Genomic DNA, 22,289 nt, shown 5'->3' on the forward strand with positions numbered 1-22,289 from the left:
GGGACAATATTGGAGTAATTTAAAACATCAATTTTACCGCTTAAAATTTTTATCGTTTTGTTTAAATACACAGAATACAACTTTACTTTACAACCAGATCTTTGGAAGGCTTGTAGTACCATCTAATTATTTATAGAGTGAAGATTATCAAACAGCTTTGAATTTCCCGACAACCCAGACTATCCGAAGTTTTTAATTGTTGAGAGAGTAAAAAACCTGAAAAAACTGTATTTTTCATGATTACAGAAAAAATCGAGTTTTTCTGGCAAATTTATGCTTGTCTAAAATTGCCCCAAGCGTATTTCTCACATTTAATTTTCTTTTTTTCTAAAAATGATTTTTCAGCTCTGTAAACAATACGTAATTATCACCCTGAAATAATAAGAAAATAATTAAAAATTAACAAATTTTAGACTATTTATAAGCATCTGTAGTTCAAAGCAAAGAGAAGAACTTAAATATCGAGAACATACTACTTAACTACGGTACTTTAAAAAAAACCTTTTTAACATCTAAACTAAGTCTTATACTATCTGTAGTGAAGAAGCATATTAATCTAAAATCCCGGCTGATTCTTATATTTAAAAAAAATTGTCTAGTTCAAGTCTTTCTCAAAAAACTAAATAAAACAAATAAAAAATAAATGGCTCATATTGAGTATAGTATGATAAAAACTAAGTTCAATAACTAAAGTAAATAATTGCGGCATCTCAAACTATTCCTGTCCCAAACATCCCCACTTTACCCTAGTTTTTCAAGAAGTTTCTATTCTATTGGGAAAATTTCCAAAGTCCCATATCTCTCACAGATTGAATAAAGCACATGTTTTCGTAAGAGAAAGCTCTGTGAGGATCTCATTATTCAGCATAACTTAATTAATTGTACTTAATAACAGACCGAAAAAAATATTCGAAGATTTAAAGAGCAATCGCAATCGAAATTTTTCATGATCTTATTATAGAGCTTTCTGTGGTAAACTACTACTTTGCTGTACGAATCCCTCATTAAAGCCCTTTGAAGTGAAATGTGTAAAAGCTTTCCCAACAAAACTTATTTTGGGAGTGACCCAAAAATTTTTACAACTCCCAATTTTAATTCTCACATGCCTATCACCATCAAAATATGCTAACGAGAACGAGAATATGAGTTAAAAATTATTCAAACGATAAGGTTTCTTCTGCGAAAAAAACTCGATTCAACAAGAAGGCGTTTAGGATACCTGTTTAATGTTGAAAATAAATGACAATTAAATCTGTTAAAAAAAAACAATTAGAAATGGCAATTTAATTAAATTAATTAAATGTTAATGGAAAGATTTATTACGCTCAAAGATGGACAGATGCAATTGATTTTAGAGGGATATTTCCGGTGATTGCCAGTGAAAAGGTGGTCACCCTAGAATGAAAACCCTTTTTTGGTTTGTGTGACCACCTTTTCACTGGCAATAAACCGAAAATATCCCTCTAGCAAGATTTATTGTTTAATAAGTTGCATAAACATCGTAACAACGAATTTTCATACCAAACGGTTTAAAAAAAAAACTTCAGTGAGAAAGCTTAAGATCTAGAATTCCATAACTAAAAGATCATTTGAATAATTTTAGGTTCGAGAAGCAAATTAAAGCATAATATCTTTTGAAATTTAAAAGTTCGTTGCACGCATTTCTTTTGTTTAAAAATAAGATTATAACTATTTAAGAACGAGTTTTATTCTTGGGATCCAAAAATCTCAGCTAAAATGTGTAATATAATTTTAAATGTCTAAATAAAATTTGTATACAAATTCGTAAAATATTTCTTTTACTCTCAAAATGACTCAAAATTAAAATGAAGTTTTTCTTAGATATTTAATATAACATTTTGAGTAACTTTTGTAAATCTATTCGTTACTATAATAACGAGAAAATATTTGAAAAAGATCTTTTTAGGTTTTTTAGGATAAGCCTATAATATTTTTAGAATTTTAAAATTTTGATATGAAACGAAATATTAAAGAAAATAAATCAAATATAAATATAATCCAAAAATAAATGAAGACAAAAAAACAAGATATTCAAAAATAATAAGTTTAATCAAGTATAATCGGTAAAATATATCTTATTAAATTTGTTGAATGAAAAACTGGGAAAAATAAGAATATTTTATTTATTATTCTGTATTGTTTATTCTTATTTTTCCCAGTTTTTCATTCAACAAATTTAATAAGATATATTTTACCGATTATACTTGATTAAACTTATTATTTTTTAATATCCTGTTTTTTGTCTTCATTTATTTTTGGATTATATTTCTATTTGATTTATTTTCTTTAATACTTCGTTTCATATCAAAATTTTAAAATTCTAAAATTATTATAAGAACAACTCTTGAATTTTTTTTAAATCGACATAAATATTTCACTTATTCGAAGCCTTAAGTTACATGTCATAATTTCTTCTCAAATTTATTAATTTTTGCTGGGACATTAAACACAATTCTGCCAAAATTATTATTATCCTTATGGCCCAAATGGACTGAGGATTATCCTAAAACAATAAACAATTGGGTAAAGGAAATTCATGCATAGGACCTCTAATCAATGATCCTAAGCCCTCAGTGTATAACAATTTTGGGATAAATCTTTACTGCCACATTTTACAGGCTATATATTTCTTCAGAATCAACCTAAGCTTTTGAAACTACTTAACAGCCAACAAAAAAAAAAACAAAATAATGTACTACCTAAAAAAAATAATTCTTTTCTGAATTTTTTGAGAGAAACAGAAACAAATTATTTTATTCCAAAAGCAAAGAGAATCTTACTTACTAAATCCTGGAAGAATTCATTACCGTAAATACGGGTGACTTGGTCCCATGCGGGTAAGGCCGGCTTCAGACATGAGGTTTAGCCCAGTTCCCGAAAGTATCAAATTTCAAAATAGCAATAAATTTTATTGATTTTTCAGAATTAACTGGATCATTTGCCTATATTGTCCAATCTAAGTCATATTTTCCCAACAAAGCTTGATTGATAAGGAATTAGAGAAGTTAAGCCATATATCTAAGCCTCAGGTCTGAAGCCCGTATAACTTTGACACCCTCCTATTCGTAAGCTTTTCTTTAATTCTAATGTTTTAGAACGGTTCTCATCGATTAGACATGGTAGATCGGATCAGTAAAGACCATCCTTAAGTTCTAGAAGTAAATAAAAGCTTACGAACAGGAGGGTGACAAAACCAGCCACAGGGAACAAAGTCACCCACACTTACGGTACTTTAGATAAGGTTCTAGAACAGGAAAACATTCTCAAAATTAAAAATCAGCAAGTTTGAAGTTTTGTAATTCATAATAAAGGCCAAGAGTAAGATGGCGTAATTTGGAATCATGTCTATTTTGGAATTTTGAGATTTTCTCACTGTTTCAGATGGTCAGAGAGAAAAAGAAAACCAGAAAGAAGTATAAAGACTTTATGTTCAAGAGTACTTCTTCGTTAGTTTGTCCCTTTGTCATTTAAAACTGTTAAAAAATCTCATAGTTTCAAATTAGACGTGGTTCCAAAACACCTCATTTCACCCTATGTAAAAATTTACTATTACTTTTAGATCTAGTCCTATCTAAACTCGCAATAGTTTTCCTTCAAAAATTTTTAGAACTTAAAAATTTTGAGAAATTGCTTTCTTAGCCCTAATGAGCTGACTTAGGGCCTCGACAGACCTGAGGATTAGCCGAAAGACGGCTTAGCGTAATTTTATTAGAAATAATCGTCAAACTACATTTCTATCATTTTCCACTAAGTCGTCTCTAGGCTTAACTCTTTCAGGACCGCAGCATATGCTGCAAGCCAATTTCACCATTTTTTAATCAAAAATATCTAAGCTCAGGAATTAATTGAGGAATTTTGAGGAATTAATTTAAAAACATCTTACATTTGGACATCCTTATAGTTTTTAATCATCGACAAGAATAGAATTTTTATCAGTTATGAATAATTAAAAATCATAGTTTTTCACAGAATATTCATATGCTGCTTTGGGTACTCAGAGTCCCAAAAGAGACGAAAGAGTTAAGCCGTAAGTGGACTAGGGCATTAGGGATCAATTGAGATAATCTTGGATTATTAATCTTTCAAGTGGAGAAAGAAAATAATTCAGAAACATGATAAAAATCATTGTCTTTAAGAATTATTTGATCTAAGTATCAAAGTATGTATTTAACAACTTCATAAAGTTAAGTGTTTCCAAAGCAAAGTTTCAAGAATTGGGAATCCATCCAATTCGGTGCCTGATTGCCTTTCAGCCGATATTGTTTATTCTCTTTTATGGAAAGTTCTGCGGGCCTTTCCCGGGTAATTAAGCGAGAGTACCTCATCCTCTCTTCCTAACCGTTCCTCTGAGTCAGTGGGAGAATCTCCATCGATTTCCCACTGACTCAGTCGCCCAGTTTTACTTCCACTCAGAATTTCCTCATAGTAGCAAAAAGGGATTTTCTTGTTGCAACTCTCAAAAGCTCTTCTTTTCATTGAAGCTTTTTTGCGCACATTTTCCAACTGATGGAAAATTTTCCCATGGTACAGAGTCAATATTGAATCTCTTGGGCTCTCCTCTCTCGGTTTCTCTCTGTGCACATTTCTCTCTTTGTGGCCAAAGTGGATGGGAAGTGAACCGAACAGCTCGTATAAATAATTCGGTGGCATCGAAACGCCTTTCAGTTTGTGCCTCACGCTGCTCCATGCCAAAGGCAGCACCACGATCTCGGGCTCCAGTCTTCCCTCTCTCTTACACTTCCATTGAACTGACAGAGAAAGAGTGTATCTTGTGTTCCATCCTTTCCAGAGAAGCTCCTTTATCCTCCAGCGTCACTTCCCAGACCCACCCTCATACCCTTGTCTCCCGCCCGGATGGTGCTATCTGTGAATCTGTGCTTCTGATTCTCAAGTGTGACTGTGAGTGGACGTCTCTGTGTGTAAAACTCCTTGCCAGGGGCATTGCGCAAAAGGGAGCAGTGCAATAAATTATGTCCAGGGAAAAGAAAATGTTCAAACTTCTGTCCCAAATGTCCACTACCGAACTCAATGATGCCATCGACGACAGAAACTTCCCCCAGAACGCCTCCACTTCCGCCAAGTGTACCAATGGCAAGAAGAGCGATGAGGAAGAAGTCGAGTCCAATGGGATGTGCAAGAAACGTCAGCATCCAGCACCACTCAAAATGACTCCAAAATCCCCTGAAGCTGAGAGGGTACTCTATGTTCCAGGAACACCTCAAACACCAAGAACATCCACCACTCCAGGTCATTTTTCTTTTCCACTCCATTTACAAAACTTCTTCTCTCAATGACCATCTTAAGACCTAACACGCACACAGAGGTTTTGCAAGAGGAAAAACACTCGTGAAAGTACCTTGATCTCGAACCTTGAATTTACAACTGTTGAGTGATTAATTGAAGATAAAGATATTGGCGCCAAGTAGGTGAAAGTTGTCAAGGTGCTCATCTTTTTTCCTCTATCCGATTCCTTTGACTCTTGCGCCTTCTTGGGTGTCAATTTTCCCACCTGAATGACCTCTCAAAGCTCTCAAAGTATGAGTAAAATATCTTCTCAAACAAAAAATTAGAAAAATTTGAAAAGTGGAAATACTCTTGCAACCATTTTATATTATTTAATGGGAGGGGTTACCTAAAACCTAAAGTCAGTATCTCTAACCGTTTGCCCTCTATCAGTGTTCTATAGCCACTGAATGAGCAAAAGAGCACTAGTAAATAGGGTAAGTGTGCCAAACTCCGGCCAGCTTGCAATTTCAGCTACCTTTTTTGTTTCTCGAATTTCCATGATTTTTAGTTTTTACATACTCTAGAGATTATACAATGCAAAAAAATAACAAAAAATATAGCTTTGACAAACGAGATGACGTGAAAAAGACATTGGAAGAATTCCCGAAGGGCAAGGAACTATGAGAATGAAGGTGGCCGAAATAGGGCACCAAAGCTATGTCTACATTTTTATTCATTTTAAAATGTATTAAAAACGATTTTAAAGTAAATAAAGACGATAAACTGTCTACAAGGTTCTAAGCAAAACTCCTAAAGTAGAAGGAATGAAAAAAATTTCTATTAAAGATATTACATTTCAAACTTGAGACTTTGGCGCTTGCATGCAACTATGCCTGGCACAGTTACCCTACTTCTAATGTTAAAAATTCACCAGAATATTTTTCTCTATTCTGTAAATACTTATTTAGGCTTTATTAAATTGTTTTTAATATAGAAAAAAATATTTTCGGCAAAAAATCTATTTTAGTCAATAATAACACGTTAAATTGAAGAGAAATTAATCATATAGCTCGTGTCTTTTTTCGAAAATTTTTATTTTTTAGTTGTATAGGGTAACGTGTGGTATTTCGGGACACTTTTTAGCACTTTCAAGTTTCAAACAGTTTAACGACTTCTCAAATATTTTTTTCTCTTTGTTGGTACAAATATTTATGTTCCTTATGTTATACAGAATAAGATTATTATCGAAAAATGTTGAAACATGCATAATTTTTTATACAAAATAGCAAAAAATGTAAAGAAGTAAAAGTGGTATATTTCGGGACAGTTGGGTATTTCGGGATAGACAAAAGTCGCTATTATGCAAATAAATATCACCGAGCCTGATTAACCTTTAAGTAGAAGTTCTAAACTTCACCCTTTCATAAAAATTTTGTTTAAATTTTACTTATAAAGTGACTTAAATCGAAAAAATCTAAACACTGTTTGTGTTGACATCTGCAAAATTGACCACATTGAAGGTTTTGTAAAAAATGAAATGTGATACTCACAATTCACGCATATTTCACGCTTTAAATTAAATAAAATTTCAGAAGTTTTATGTTTATCTGACACGTAAAGAGCTTAATATTTCATATAGAACTTATAAATAATTAGAAACAAATATTTATAGGTTTTTGATGTATCCCAAAATACCCATATTATGTCCCGAAAAGCACCTTCTCTAGAAATACCACACGTAACCCTATTTTTTATCTAACGGCTAAACGGTAAGAAATATCGGCTTCCGGTCTTCGGCGACCCCCTCCCATAAGTCTATATTTTCTAGAGGTACATCCCCTCCAAAACCATGTTCATTGAGTATTTCTCGAGAAACGACTTAAGAGATTACTTTTATTTTCGGATATAGGCCTGAAATACTTCTTGAAAATCTTTCTTGAAAAATTGAAATACTTCTGAACCGTTGAACCTTATAGAAATTATTCCAAGACAATTATTCCATTATTAAATAATGTTATTTTTGGATATGTTTTTGAGGTAGTCCTTGTAAACATTTCTCAATAAACATGTATGATCGAAAAAAATTTCGATATCGAATTTTCATAGGACAAAATTAAACCACATTGTAGAGAGCCTACTTCTCAATCGATTTGCTTACATTTGGAAAAGAATTGGAAAGTAAAACGGTAGATGACTTCTATGAACAATAAAATCGCGCAAAACACATGGAGAACTCTATCTCGTGAGTTCAAGCATTCTGCAAAGCTGGGACGCTTTGTCATTTTGTTTTCCTGTTAGTCCTTTAAACCAAAATACTACCCAATGTGCTTGATTTCATGCAGATTTTAAATTTTACCCATTAGAATCCTTTTTGTTTTAAATGAAAGGCATTTTGTTAATTTAATATGTTTGGCAATTTTGGTTTTAAATAAGTTACACTTGAATCACAGCATTCGTAAAATTTTAGGATTATAAGGCATCTGTTAGAATACCAAAAAAACCTTTTTTTTAATATAAATAAAATAAATCAATAAATAATTGTTCCTTTCAAGAATCTGGGAAATAAAGTATTCATATTTTAATTAAATATTTAATCAAATTAAATTAAATCAAATTAAAAAAATGTAGACAAACCAAATTCTGTGATTGGTTAGAGTTTTGAAATTTTTTAACACGATGAAGATAATATATTGAATTTCCTGTGAATAATGCTTTACCATATTTTAATGTAAAAATCATAAACATAGGGTTATTATTAAAATAATAATTGATTTGTGACTCTCTCAGATGACCGAATAACCAGAAAAAAATAAATAATAAAATTTATATTTTACTCAACTTGAAAAAATTGAGTAAGGCTTACAAGGAACTTTAAGGCATTCAATAATGTTGTATAAATCGAATATAGGGGAAAGCGCGCTATTTTCGAACGGCTCAAACTTCAGATAACTTAATTTTTTTCTATGTTCCTAATGGATTTCACCAATAACTCTTTTCTGAAAATGTAAGGGATTGGATTAGCTATGAGCCAAATTAATTTAAAAAACTTTGAAAAAAATGAATTGTTCGAAGCTTCAGGCGTCCGAAGGTAGCGCGCTTTCCCCTAAATATGTTTAATGAAGTATAAGTTCCTTAATGAATTACGGTTTTGCACTTAAAATGAATGGAAGAATTAAGGTTAGAACGTCTTTAAGATACCTCAAAGTTAAGATGAATATGATGGAATTAAAAGAACTTTTAGAATTTCTGAAAGATAATTTATAAAAACGTTTATAGCGGCCACTCATGATCTTAAAGCGATATCCAAAATAGTTTGGTTTGAAAGTCAATTAGTTGCACAAATTGTTTTAAAAAAAACCTTACCAAAATTATGACAAAATTGAGGAAAGGGAGGTCAATTTATATTATATATCTCATAAAGAACGAATAATGGTTTCTATTTCATTTCAATAAATACGAAAGGCACGTTTGTTAAATATTAATGTAATAATAGAGACGCTACAATATAAATTTAAATAACTAAATGTTTTACTATCAAAATATTTTTTTCACAGAATCCGTATATTAAAACAAATGCTTAAAGCTCATGAGCAAAACTAAGTGCGATGATCGGGTCACGACCGAGGTTATCACGGTGTTTTCTATCGAATATGTCGTCCAAAACACTTGCCTGGGGGCAAAAGTATGACGTGTTGCCTTTACAGAAAAAAAGGCATTTATTCAATTGAGCATGTTGTAATTTTCCTTCCATGTGACAAATAATTACAAGACAGAACGAGATAGAAAGAAAAACTGCTAACTTGCCGGCAATTTCACAATATTTCAACTCGTTTTCTTAAAGCCATGTATTTTAATAATTCCCAACTGTGGTTGGCTCTTTTTTGTATCGCCACATTTTGTTATTCCATCAAGCAAATCAACATTGAAGTCAATCATGTCCAGCAGCCACGAGAGTGAGAGGGATCACTTAAGTGTTTTAATTAGTGCAACTGTTTATGAATTTTCAAGAGTGTAATCTCTGTATGTGTCTGCTGGAATGCATTATTTGTGGATGATAGAAAAATAAATCTCGATCTCTATAGGCATCAATTAAATTCATGTATTCAAATCACCTTCAGATAGCTAACACTCCATTCTCTCTCAATTTTTTTCTCTTCTGCAGGTCATGAAAATTGCACATTCCACCATGATCTGGAGTTGGACCACAAGCCACCGACGCGTGAGGCCCTCCTGCCAGAGATGACGCGATCTTACCGGCTTCTGTTGACTGGCCTAGGCGAGGATCCCGATCGCCAGGGTCTCCTCAAGACACCCGAGAGAGCAGCTAAAGCGATGCTCTTCTTCACCAAAGGATACGATCAAAGTCTCGAAGGTAAGTTCCTCACTATATCACTAAATATTTCATTCTAACATCCCGATTCTTTATCATAATACCGTGCCATTTACAATAGAATTTCTTTCTTTAAAGAAAATAGAATAGAAAAAAAACACACAATTTTTGAATTGCCAAATAAACATAAAAGCTCCATTGATAACATTATTAGGGGAAAGTACTCACCCTTCGAACATTCATGCCTTCGAATAATGTGAATTTTCTTTTAGCTTTCCTAAGAGATTTACATATTTCTATTAAATATTAGTTGGCTGGCTTATCATCAGTTGTTGATAATTTCGTGATAATTTAGTGTAAATCTCTTTCTAAAAACAAAAGAAATTCACATTATTCGAAGGCATGAACGTTCGAAGGGAGAGCACTTTCCCCTACTATAAGTAAAAACTATTACAAAAAAAAACATGGAATAATTCCGTATATTAAATATTTTCCATAAAAAAATATTTCAAACAGCATAGAGACATTCTTAAAACCCAACCACCATAGGGGGAGGCTTTGATCGTTCGCACATACGCTACCTTCAGACACTTCATATTTCTCCCATATTCCTTTATGAATCTCACATATGGCTATATATTGTAATAGCTAACCTTAAATCCCATCTTTCCTGAAAAAGTTGAGAGTCTAATCCTTTTTTCCTAGTTTCAGGAAACAAAAAATAAAAACAGGTCCAAAACTGTAATTTTGCTGTGCAATATTTCATACGATTGTGCAGAATTAATATCACTTTTCTGAAAAACTACTATCACAAAGGGTAGAAGGGTTATTAGGAATCAGATTTATGTAAAAATCTTTTAGGCTGAACAGGCACTTTTTGTGGGTGGAACAAAATTCACAAACTTGACTCAGATTCATCGATCGCATATAGAAGACTGCTTCTTTCAGATATTTTCCAGGAAACTTCATTTTAGATACGATCCCTCATATTCACATCTATTGTAATCTACCGATTTGATCCACCACTAAAAAGGAAAACTTAAAAATCGTAAAGTTGATAAACAAGAAGTAATTTGACTCAAATAGGCCGCAGTTGAGTAATTATTAAGCAATTTTGCATTTCTTTGATATAAAAATATTTTTCAAGCTTTTCAAGCTTGCACAAACTGAATGTGCAATGAAAGAATCACATCTGCAATAAGCTCATACAGTTTACAACTGGTTTTTTGACAATCTTTGACATAACCTCACTATTGTGTTGTTTTGCATGACAAAGAAAAGAAATTGTCCGTGAGAAGCTGTTTTGTGAAAATTTTAGCTTGTTCACCTGCTGAAGCTCAATATCTGTGCTAAATCCCGATTCCTGCAGCTGCAGGAACAGAGAAATCTTCAATGATGCGCATTCAAACGTTTTTGTGCATATCCGGCTCCGTGGAGGAATAGTGGAATCATGTGTGGTCTTCTCGCTTGCAAAGTTTTAGTCAATTTTTAGCTTTAAAAACTTATTGATTCGTGTAAATTTGGTGATATTTGGACTTTTCAAGAAAGTATTCATCAGATTTAACCGTTTCGGGAGTGAAATTCTCGTAGAACCAATCAAAAAAATGGTTTTTAATGTCAATAAAACATCTCTCAGAAAAGTTCCAAAAAAGTGATATTAAAATGTTTTATTCTATATAAAAATGGTTTAATCAAGTAGATTAGAGTTCCCTTTAAACAATGATGTGCAACTTTTAGTGTCCGGTGCAAAATTTACGGTGAAAATGGGGTGTTCAATGATGGCGTGAATCGTGTGCGATAATAGAAACTTGATTCATCTATCGGATAAATCGCCATTAAATTTTCATTTTCCTCTGGAGGAAAATCTAAGGATTTCCTGGAATTTTGTTTGGTGGGATTATAAACCTTATAAGTAAGACATTTTTTTGGCATAGTTGGAGAATCCATACAGTTTGCATGGTAGTCAGAAAAAATCACTGAACTTGAACATCATTTTTGTATGCGAAAGTTCAAAGCCTCCCCCTAATACATATAAAATAAGAACACGGTACAACTTTCCTTAGAAGAACTCACTGTATGAATCACAGAAAATTTCTAGAAAATCTAAAACCCTTTATGTGCTTAATAGGAACTACTTAACAATCCAACATTATCTATAGAAATTATTCAATTTTGAGAAAAAGAAATTACAAAGTTTTTTCAAAGAATATTTATTGAAAAAATAACATTTTATCAGGGTACAAGTTAGCAAAGCCTCAGGCAGAGCTTCTTTCTTTTTTTGACATTATAGAAATTTCATCATTTTTTGTGTATAGAGAAAAATAATACTGAGTAAAATTATTCTTTAGAACGTTTTTATATTTCCTGCATTTTCGTCGGTATAATAAATTTTGCAAAAAACTCCAGAGAGTATAGTATTTTAAAATTTCGCATTTTTCTAAATAAGAACGGAACATTTAGATCTTTATATAACTTCACAAATTCTTAGGACAACTTTTAAAGAAATGGTTTTGAAATTTTTCTTGGTCTAAGAAAATTTACATCACGTTATACTTAGATTTTAAACCTCCTTTTTTAGTTTTTTTTTCAATTTAGTACTCAATTTAAAAATCAATTGCTTAAATCTTTATCAGAATTGGGGGTAAAAGAGTGTTATACGCTATTCAAATACCTGCATTTATAGAAAATTTTTCCTCTAAAATTCACAAAAGACTTCTAAACGTTTCTAGCACTTCATGATGAAAATCACTCGTGCTGTCCTGATATCATATTTAGTACTTAAATATAAGTTGTTTTATTTTAGTGCAACAGATATCAGGTTTTATAAAAAAAAATATCCTAATAAATCAGAGTTAATTGCTTATGCTTGTTATTTAATTATTTTATTTGTAAAATTTCACAAAAGACCCATTACACTATTTTAAATTGTACTAAAAATATAAAAACAATCCTCTGTCAGCAGTGTATAAAAAAATTGAATAATAATTTGCATTTATCTCTTTTTTTCTTAAAACTGAACCTACCGACTGTTTTTGGTCGTTTTCCCTAGCGCGCTCTGTCAAATATCGCGGTTGGATAGGATGTAGACTCAACAAACTTTTCTTGGATAAGAGGAAAAATTTAAAATTCAAACACTGAAAAATATATTACATGCGTATTTTAAGAAAGTCATAAAATTTGATAGCGATATTGCCACTCTATAAATATGTATTAATCTTAAAAACTTTATAAACCGGCTTGATTAGGTTTAATGTTAACAATTTAGCATAAAGTGTAAATTTTAAGTTTCTCGTTTAGTACATTCGTGTACTAAATATTTAACTGTAATATTATTTGATATTAAAATAAGGAATATCACGTTAATACTGTTCAATAAGACAATCGCATTGTTATTTCTTTATTTTGATAATAAACTAACGTAGGTTAAAATGAAGTAAATTTTAAATCAATACAAAATTTTTGAACTTAGCAGAATCATTAATAAATCTCAAAAATCTAATCGCGAATGAAGAAATGCAGATCAATTTTATCGAGCCTTTTATTAGACCATTTTACAATCAATGTAAAAATATCACAAATTCTCACCAAAATTAGGGCTACTTTTTCAGAAGGTACTTTGCCCCTAAATTCTCTATTTGAACATTTGAAAAATGAACAATTTCAATTACTAAAATATACAGCATTTTTTCAATTTGAAATAAATAAATATTCAGCGCTTCAAAAGCTCAAATATTTGCCAAAAGCCTCTCTGATAAAATAAACAAGAATATTCCGCGAATTGTTTACTCGGTATTCAGATCAAATATTAACTCACAATCGAGTGCTTTCATTTTAATCGTTTTCAATTTCTTTGTAAATTGAAACAATTGTATTTCTTTTTGAGGAAGAAATTGCTGACCATTTAAGCAATATTTTATTAAAATAAATCCTTAAGGCTCTCATATATTTGTACTTAAAGATATTTATGCATAATTCAGCAAAATAACATTATTGTTAGATGATTAAATTCCAAGAGAGATGTTCCAAATTGAATGATAGTTTGCAGTAAAAATGTCCATAGTGTAGCATTATTGGTCAGTTAGAAACACTATTTCGACCATGTATTCATTTTTGTTTATCTTCTCACTTTAGATCAAATATTGATTTTATAGAGATACTAGCAAATTGCATTTTTGACTTTCTTCAATTTCAAACTCTTCTCGTTTAGTTCCAAAAGAAAGCAATATGAGATTGTTATTATACAATATTCAATAATTCGGTATACTAGAAAAGGAAACGTGTACTAAACCAAAGAACAATATTTTAGCACTTTTCGGAGCTATTTTTCAAAAAAATAGCTCCAGCACATGTTTTAGATCAGGAAAATTTCATGAAATCGAAATTAAAGGCTCCGGCACACCTTTTAGATCGGTCAAATTTCATGAAATCAAAATTCATTTCTCTTTCTTTCTTAAAAAACTTGCATAAGTCTATACCACTCTTTCGGTCTCAAAATTGAACTGAACCAAATTTAATTTGGTGTGATGTTCAAAAGAAGAAGAAGAGTGCGAAAGAGTAGGATAGACATTATGCTAAACTTTTAAGAAAGAAAGGGATGTGAATTTTGATTTTATGAAATTTGACCGATCTAAAAGGTGTGCCAGAGCCATAACTTTCGGTTTCCTCAAGCGTACTGTATATTTCTATCTCAATCTTTCGTAGTTCGTAGTTTTCTTCTTCTTGTAAACATCACAATTAATTCAATTTACACTAGACTTCCCGATATTGGGCTGATAGGGACCGAAAATAACAAATAAAACATCCCATGCGAGAAGGGGGATTTAAAAAAAATCCGGTGTTTGACAAGCTGTCGCCCGAATATCGGGAAGATCTATTTAGATCAATACATTGTATGTGCTAAAGAGTTGTATAGGCAAATGCAAGACGTTTGAGAAAGAAAGAAATGTGGATTTTGATATTCAAATATAGATCACGCAAAAGTTTACGTAATCAAGATTCACATCCCTCTCTTTTTTTAACCTTTTGCATACCTATATCTGTCTCTTTCTGACTCTTCTTTTTCTTCTGAACGTCACGACAAATTTAATTTAGTTCAATTCAATTTTAATTACACGAAATTTTACTGATCTAAAGTTGTGTCAGAAGCGTAATGTTCTAAATTGAGTACTAATCGAAGTTGATTTTTTACTGCTAATTTGTATACGGTACCGTAAGATATTGAACTGTAATATAAACTGTAATAATATGGTCTTGGAAGATAATAAGCTCCACATATGTAGATTCGATACTGGAAGACGTAAACGACAAATTGAATACTAGACTGATACTTTCCAAGAAGCAGATAATAATCCAATTTTCTACTTTGACTTGTAAAATCTTAGCCTTTGCAAAATGTGAGATTGTAGAGTGGAATTCTCTGAACTTAACACCAAAATCCTTTTCCCCATGAATCATCAAACATTCAGCATATATATTTCACTTTATAGCACCTAACGAGGAATCCTTTGAAGAATTCCGCCTGGAATTTCCATTTTGTGGTTCAGAGGCCCCTAAAACCCTCCCAGGACCCCCATCCAATCTCTGTGAATTGCCTCTGCTGAATGTTCTTGACATGAGAGGCGGTCTGCTAATGGCATCACATACATCGCATAATGTTCATGCCAAAGGGAAGCTCCTCAGTGGCTTAATCGCCTCTCGAATGTCTTCATTCAAGACTGACTGTGGCTAAATACAGAAATATAAATTAAATTGCCTCTGTGGTTTTTGCGGAGTAGAACACCCAAGTAAACTCACAAAGAACCGACCATTTTTGCAATGGTCACAAACAAAGCATAAAATGCCATTCATCAAGAAAAAGCGTCAATTTTCAAATTTTGGCACTTTTAGTCAAAAGACAACTTAACATTTTATTTGAATTGCTTAACAGATAGATTAAATCTTGTCATAGAAATATAATTAAACTTTACTCATTCTAAAACATAATAGTTTCTGACAAAACGTTTTAGTTTCATTACTACAGGGGGTAATGAAATGAAGCTTTGGGATGTCGCAGAAGTCTTCAGAATTAACATGGTAAAGTTTTTGAGAACAATTCGTCACGATGAACTTCACACAACACACTTGTTGAGCTTTTGTGGTACAGGAAATATTATATCACATCCCAAATGTTATTATACAACTTTCTGAAATTGGATTATTGCAAGTGAGGTCCAATGAATTAAGATTATTGTTTATACGTTAAATGGTCTTCATCCAATAGCAATTTTACAGCCCATAAAATTCAAAGAATCTCTTCTTGATTTACAGATCATTTTTGTAGACTTTTCTGCTCGCTATTACTTAAATGTGTTCTAAATGAACAGTGCTATAAGATCTAATTATGTGTTAAGGTTCCACGTAACACAAACCACTTATAAATTAGCCGAGACACATACCAAGTTGCCATAAAAATAAAAATGAAATGAGTTTTCCATACTAAAAGAATTCAGAAAACGGTTTTTCAACGTTTCACTTCAGTTTTCCTGAAGCCTTAATTTAAAAGAAAAAAATACCATAGAATCATAAAATCGCAAAATTTTATTATTTTATGGTATCTTTTATGGTATTTTTCTGTTACAGCTTTAAAAGAAATATGGTAATTTTTCTTCAGAACTCACAGCCAAAATGTCCTCAAGAAAAAAAAAAACAAATTCGAAAATAGGTTTAGAAAGCCAAAAAAGACTATTTTACTTCTGGAAGTTCATATTATGCATATCCATTACAATTTTCTTTATAATCACTGATTCACTTCTTTGGCAGCTTAAATTCTCACCGTGATATTTCATAAATTTTTTCAAACCTTTAGTTTTACCTGAAAATTCGCAAGGTTTTCTTTACTTCTAGAACTTGAGGTTGAGGACCGTTCTTAAACATTAGAATTAAAGAAAATCACACGCACTTACGGTAATTTTCTTTTCAAACTTCGAAATATCTCAGGTATTAAAAAATATCAGTCTTCCTTTTTTTACACTTTTCACAGAAAAGTCAAAGCAATGAGGTTCAATATTTTTATTGCCTCTAATATAATCACTGAGTTCCTCTCTTAATAGCTTCTTAGTTAAGAAATTTCTTAATTTTTCCAACATTTTGTGAAAGCTTGCATTTAAAATTCGGACTTAAATTTAAACTTTTCGAACACCAACGACATTTTATGCAAATAGAATTCCATTTATCTTTTAGCCAAGACACTATTCGAGAATCAAACTCCAGCCGTAAATGAACGGTATGTGTCTCAGGTGATTTTACTTAAGAATTGCACCAAAATTCTCTCAATTTCTAAACATAAAATATATTTATTTAACTTTATAATGTGTTACACAGGCTTCAGACCTAAGGCTTAGCCACATGGCTTAACTTCTCTAATTTCTTATCAGGCAATTTTTTTGGGAAATTTTGACTTAGAATTGGATTATTAAGGACAAATAATCTATTACATTCTGCGGAATCAATTAATTTGGTTGCAATTTAGGATTTTGAGACCTTTGGGAACTAGGCTTAACCTCAAGTCTGAAGACAGCTTTATCCTAAATTCGTAACAATCCTTAGTCATTCTTTGAAAATGGTCTAGATATTACAGCTTTCTACTGCTCGAACTCAAAGAAAGACCGGTATATCGGGTCGAAGGAACACCTGTTCAAGAGGAAATCCCTATTGGCATTTTTATCAAAATGTTGAAATTTATTCAACAGGAAAGTACTCTCCCTTCGAACGTTCATGCCTTCGAATAATGTGAATTTTCTTTTAGTTTTCCTAAGAGACTTAAACTTTTCTATTAAATATTAGTTAATTATAATTATCATAATTGTCACATAATTATCAATTATTGATAATTATGTGACAATCTGTGGAAATATCTTAGAAAAATTAAAAGAAATTCATATTATTCGAAGGCATGAACGTCCGAAGGGAGAGTAGGGTGGAGTAAGTACTTTTGGCCACTTTAAGGTTTCATGTGCTTGTAATTTTTATAATCTTTATTTAAATAAAATGAAATTTTGTACAAAGTTACCATAAAGCCGTTTCTTCCTAATAACCCAAGAGAATTCCCAATTCTTTTTTGGATATTTTAGTGAAAAATGCATTTTATGCAACTATGCATGTTTCAGTACTTTTGGCCACTTTGTAAGCACTTTTGGCCACTTGTTTTCAACAGAATTTTAATAAAATAAGAGAAGAAATAGCTTTCGAAAACTTTCACAAATACACAGCAAAAGTTCTATTCTTATTTAACACAAATTTTATGTGATTTAGAGTATTTTAAACGATTTTTTGCATATTTTCTATTTGATGTAAAAATCAGTCAAAAGTCACGATTGTTTTTACTGAAATCCGCGAGGTGCGCCATGTGTAAAATGTATGGGAAAATGAATGGCCAAAAGTACTTACACAGACGAAAAAAGTAAGCTCTTTTAGCCACATCCGATTTTCATTTAATTTGTTAGAAAATCTTAATAAGGATAATATCTAAATTAACTAAATTAAAATTTAGTTAATTAAGAAATGGACTTTCATTGAAAAACATCAAATATTTTCATCAAAAATATGAAATAATGCAAAACAATTTCTCTTAACATTAACAAGTTTCTTAAGAATCCCATGCTTTTTTAGTGATTATTTACCTTGTCGATAATTTCTTTCAATAACTTAGAATTAATCAAGTCGATACAAAATCAAATATGGTTTTCTGATTCGTTAGATTAGATGTCACGAAATATGACCGATTTTCCTGTTCTAAATAAACTCATGATTGCCTTACAATGTGATTTTACTTTAGGTGGCCAAAAGGGCTGACTCCACCCTACTATTCCCTAGTGTGATGTTTTTTCTGTATTATACCTGTTCCTATAAAGAGATATGTTCGAAATTCCTATCCAAAATGGTACAAAATAAGGTTCCAATAGGTCCTGACACGAGTTCTTAAAGTGTCAATCAGTGTTCCTTACAGTGATTTTTTCAGCTTGTCACTATTCCGAAACTTAAATGCTAAGAGATATCGAGTTCCGATTTTCGAAGACCCCTCCCCTCCATAAGTGGGCAATTATATCGGACGGTCTTTATTCCTTTTTTACACACTATTTTGCACAGTTTTCAACCAGTTTTCTAGTTGAGAATTGATTTCTCATTTGTGAATCAATTTAACCGTTATACTCGTACATCCAAAAATCACGCGAAAAGACAATTCATGGAGAGTTTCTATCTCGTAGATTTGAGCATTCCCCAAAACTGGGACACTTTTCCGTCTCTTTTTTCTTTGGTAGCATTTGTTCTACCACTAAATATAAGCTCATAATTTGACAATCATAAATGGTAAAACTTCTCAAGAGCACTTTAGCTAAAGATTGAGTTAGAACATCGATTAAATGGACGATGGTACGTTGAGGAATTCGGCCAATTTGTGTCGTAACAAATTTTCCATCCTCTGCGAGTGTTTTTCCTTGTCGTTTAAGTGGCCCCATTTAATGTCCTCTCCCCTTCCATGTCGTAGCAAATAAAATTCAACAAGTTGTAACGAAACTATCTCATGACATTAAATCCTTCACATTCTCCTGCGTTGGTGTCAATTGTCCAAGGAGGGTGGTGAAGTCACTTTCAGCATGTGAACACTTTTCTCCCCAAAGTATTGATTTGTTCTACTTCCTTGGGGCTTAGCACCAGCACAACCAACGAAGAGTCAAGTTTGAACGCCCCCGCAATATCCAAGAACTGAATGGATGGAATGTGGGTAGTGCTGGAGCAAAAAAAAATCCCAGACACACTCTAAATCACATCCAAACCCCCAAGAGTTCGTATATTTTATCATCATCCCAGGGTGAAAGATGCCCAAGAGAGAGAAAAAGAGGAGGAGACCAAGGGTATGGGTAAGGTATTCGACTCATGACAATTGCCATCTCCAACAAGAGAGAAAAATGTCGGGGGAAAAGCTCGTGTGGTGTAGTATCGAGACGAAAAAAAAATTTATCGACGTTAGAACGTGATTCTTAAATAAATTTAGTCAATTGGAAATGATGTTGGATTTATACATATAGAAGCTCTGTCAATGTATCATTTCCCTCTTTCCCCAAACTTCAACTGTTCTATGATGAAAAATTCCTTAAAGTATTCAAAGATTCTTCATCATTATGCGAATTGTTTTAAATTTATCAGCAAATGGAACGTGAAGGATCGTACACGAAATTTCCATAAAGTTTTCCAATACGTATCTGATTTTGTGGGTGTTTACCTAACGAATTTGTTATGGGGGAGGATAACCCTTGTGTTTTGATTTGCATGATAAAATGAATGAATTCTTCAAATGATTGGAATGAATCGAATAAATCCTGTTTTCCGCTATTGATTCTTCCATCATTATTTTAAAATGATTTCGTTTTTTTATGGATGATCGTTTTTTCTTTTCTTTTAATATTAATCTATTAACTTTAACAAACAATTTATTCGAATACTTCTTTAAAAAATTTTTACCTCTCCAATTTATCAAGAAATCTATATAATAATTGAAAAATAAATAATTAGGTATGGGAAAGTGGTCTGTATTTGAATGCGGTAACCTTTGAACATTTATTTTTTCTCCTATTTCCCAAAGTAAAAATTCTATTTTGTTAACCGAAGTTAATAGAAAATAGTTAGTTGTATTGACTATAGTTTAGAGAATAAGGTTTTTGCTTTGAAAAATAAAATAAAAATTGAAATATTCAAAGGCTGCCGCATTCAAAGGCAGGCCACTTTCCCCTAATGTAAATTTTAAGAACTAAAAATTGAGAACAGTTAACAGCGCCGCTATCGGGAGATTTAACTAAAAAATACCTCATTTTCTTTTAATAGTTTTTTTTCATTCTAATAAAATACCTATAAAATTAAAATTTTTTAATCATATAAAAGTATAACACTTAAACTACATCTGATATAATTCGTTTAAAAATTTTGAAAATTCTGCCCATGGAACCTGATTTTCGAAACCCTTTTTTGAAAACCAACTTACTTTTCGATATCCATGATTACTGGAATAAATACATGAAGTCAAAAAAATATTTCCTATTAGCTGATTAGTAAAACTCGTATTTGGACCAAGGATTTTTGAAAATAACATAAATTTGTGTTTTTCGGAGTATTTTATACAAAAATTACCATGTACGACGTAATTTTAACCACGTTTTGTCCTGTAAAATAAGTTGCTATCAAGGAAATACACAATCGTTCGACCAAGGACTAATTTAATTCACAAATTTAATTTAACAAGAAATAGGGTCGGAGGAACGTCTGTTCGACAGGGAACCCCTATTGACACTTTTGTCAAAATGTTGAAAATTATTTAATGTATCTAGTAAAATATAAGTAATATATCGTTTTTTCTGTAATATACCTTTTACTATAAACAGAGATGTGCAAATTTCATATCCCAAATGCCACAGAGTAGGGTGTCAATAGGTGCTGACACGAGATCTTAAAGTGTCAATAGATGTTCCTTCCACCCTACCTAGTTTTTTTCCGATGCATCTACAGTGGGTGTCAATAGTTTGTTGATTAATTAATGTTTGAGAAATCAAGTGAAAAAAAAAGATATAAAAAAAATCCTTTTTCAAATTTTTCTTTTTGCTTAGATATTATTTATATTTTTCAAAAAAATTAATTTTGCTGGGTCTACCAGTAGAGTTTTTCAGATGTACTCGTACCTCATCACTATAATATCTGACCATTTTATGTATAACCTTTCGTGAGTTTCTATAAAATTTGGCAATTAAGCGACACCGATACATTCCAACAGTATCTCTAGACGATTTTCCCACCTTTTAACTTTTGGTAATTTTCCAATTTTAACCTAAATTATAAATTTATCAAAAACAGATTATTTCTTGTTATCTATAATCACTTTTATATACAAATATTTACCATTGACAACTATAAAAATGTACAAACCCACCATTTGCCTCTCAAATGACATAAACTCAAAATGTAACCGGTTTACATTAAGTTGTTTGCATGTTTTAACCATTTTGAATTACTTTTTCAAATGGGGCAACAAACTTTTGATTTTTCAAAAATGATCATATTTTGAAAAACAATTATTTTTGATGAAATAAAATTAATTATTTTTTTTGAAAAATATAAATAATATCTACGGATTACAGAGAACCCATTTGCAAAAAGAAAAAATTTGAAAAAGTATTTTTTTCTATAATTTTTTCAGTTGTTTTCTCAAACATGCATTAAGCAACAAACTATTGACACTCACTGTTTCTTTTAATAATCTTGTTCACAAAAAAGTGAGTTTTTTCCAAAAAGTTCTCCAAAATCTCATCCCAATGGCTGAATTTTTATTTTTTTAAATAAAAATTTCAAAAATTAGTTTAAATGTTACACTTTTATGTCTAAGAAGTTAAATTAAATTTTTACAATGTTGAAAAAACTTAAAGAAGAGATACTGTTTTTTTTTAGTTTTTGACCCATGTAACCACTTAAGACAAACTGAGTGTTCTTTCAAGCTTTTAGGTGTTGAAAATATTAATTTTGAATTTTATACTCTCATGAAAATAGGTTATTAAATCACTTTTATTTATTTAATAATCAGAGGAGAGCGCCCTACTTTCGGACGATTCAAGCTTCGGACAACTAACTTTTTTCTACGTTCTTAATGGACTTTATTCTTGGTTTTTTTTAAGGAAATTTGAGGCATTGGATT

General features: G+C 31.4%; 1 protein-coding gene across 2 annotated transcripts in view; it reads left to right on the plus strand.

The window, feature by feature from the left end:
* Nucleotides 1–22,289, plus strand: part of LOC129803857 (GTP cyclohydrolase 1) — a 35,302-nt gene that overhangs the window by 2,201 nt on the left and 10,812 nt on the right. The window contains exons 1-2 of one of the 2 annotated variants that reach the window (XM_055850672.1): nt 4,666–5,268; nt 9,410–9,619. In XM_055850672.1, the coding sequence (XP_055706647.1) occupies nt 4,992–5,268; nt 9,410–9,619 (487 nt within the window). In that variant the 5' untranslated portion in view covers nt 4,666–4,991. Of the gene's footprint in view, nt 1–4,665; nt 5,269–9,409; nt 9,620–22,289 lie in introns of those variants that run through there. The other variant, XM_055850673.1, reaches the window with a different exon arrangement.

This window comes from Phlebotomus papatasi, chromosome 2 (assembly GCF_024763615.1).
Source record: "Phlebotomus papatasi isolate M1 chromosome 2, Ppap_2.1, whole genome shotgun sequence".
NCBI lineage: Eukaryota > Metazoa > Arthropoda > Insecta > Diptera > Psychodidae > Phlebotomus > Phlebotomus papatasi.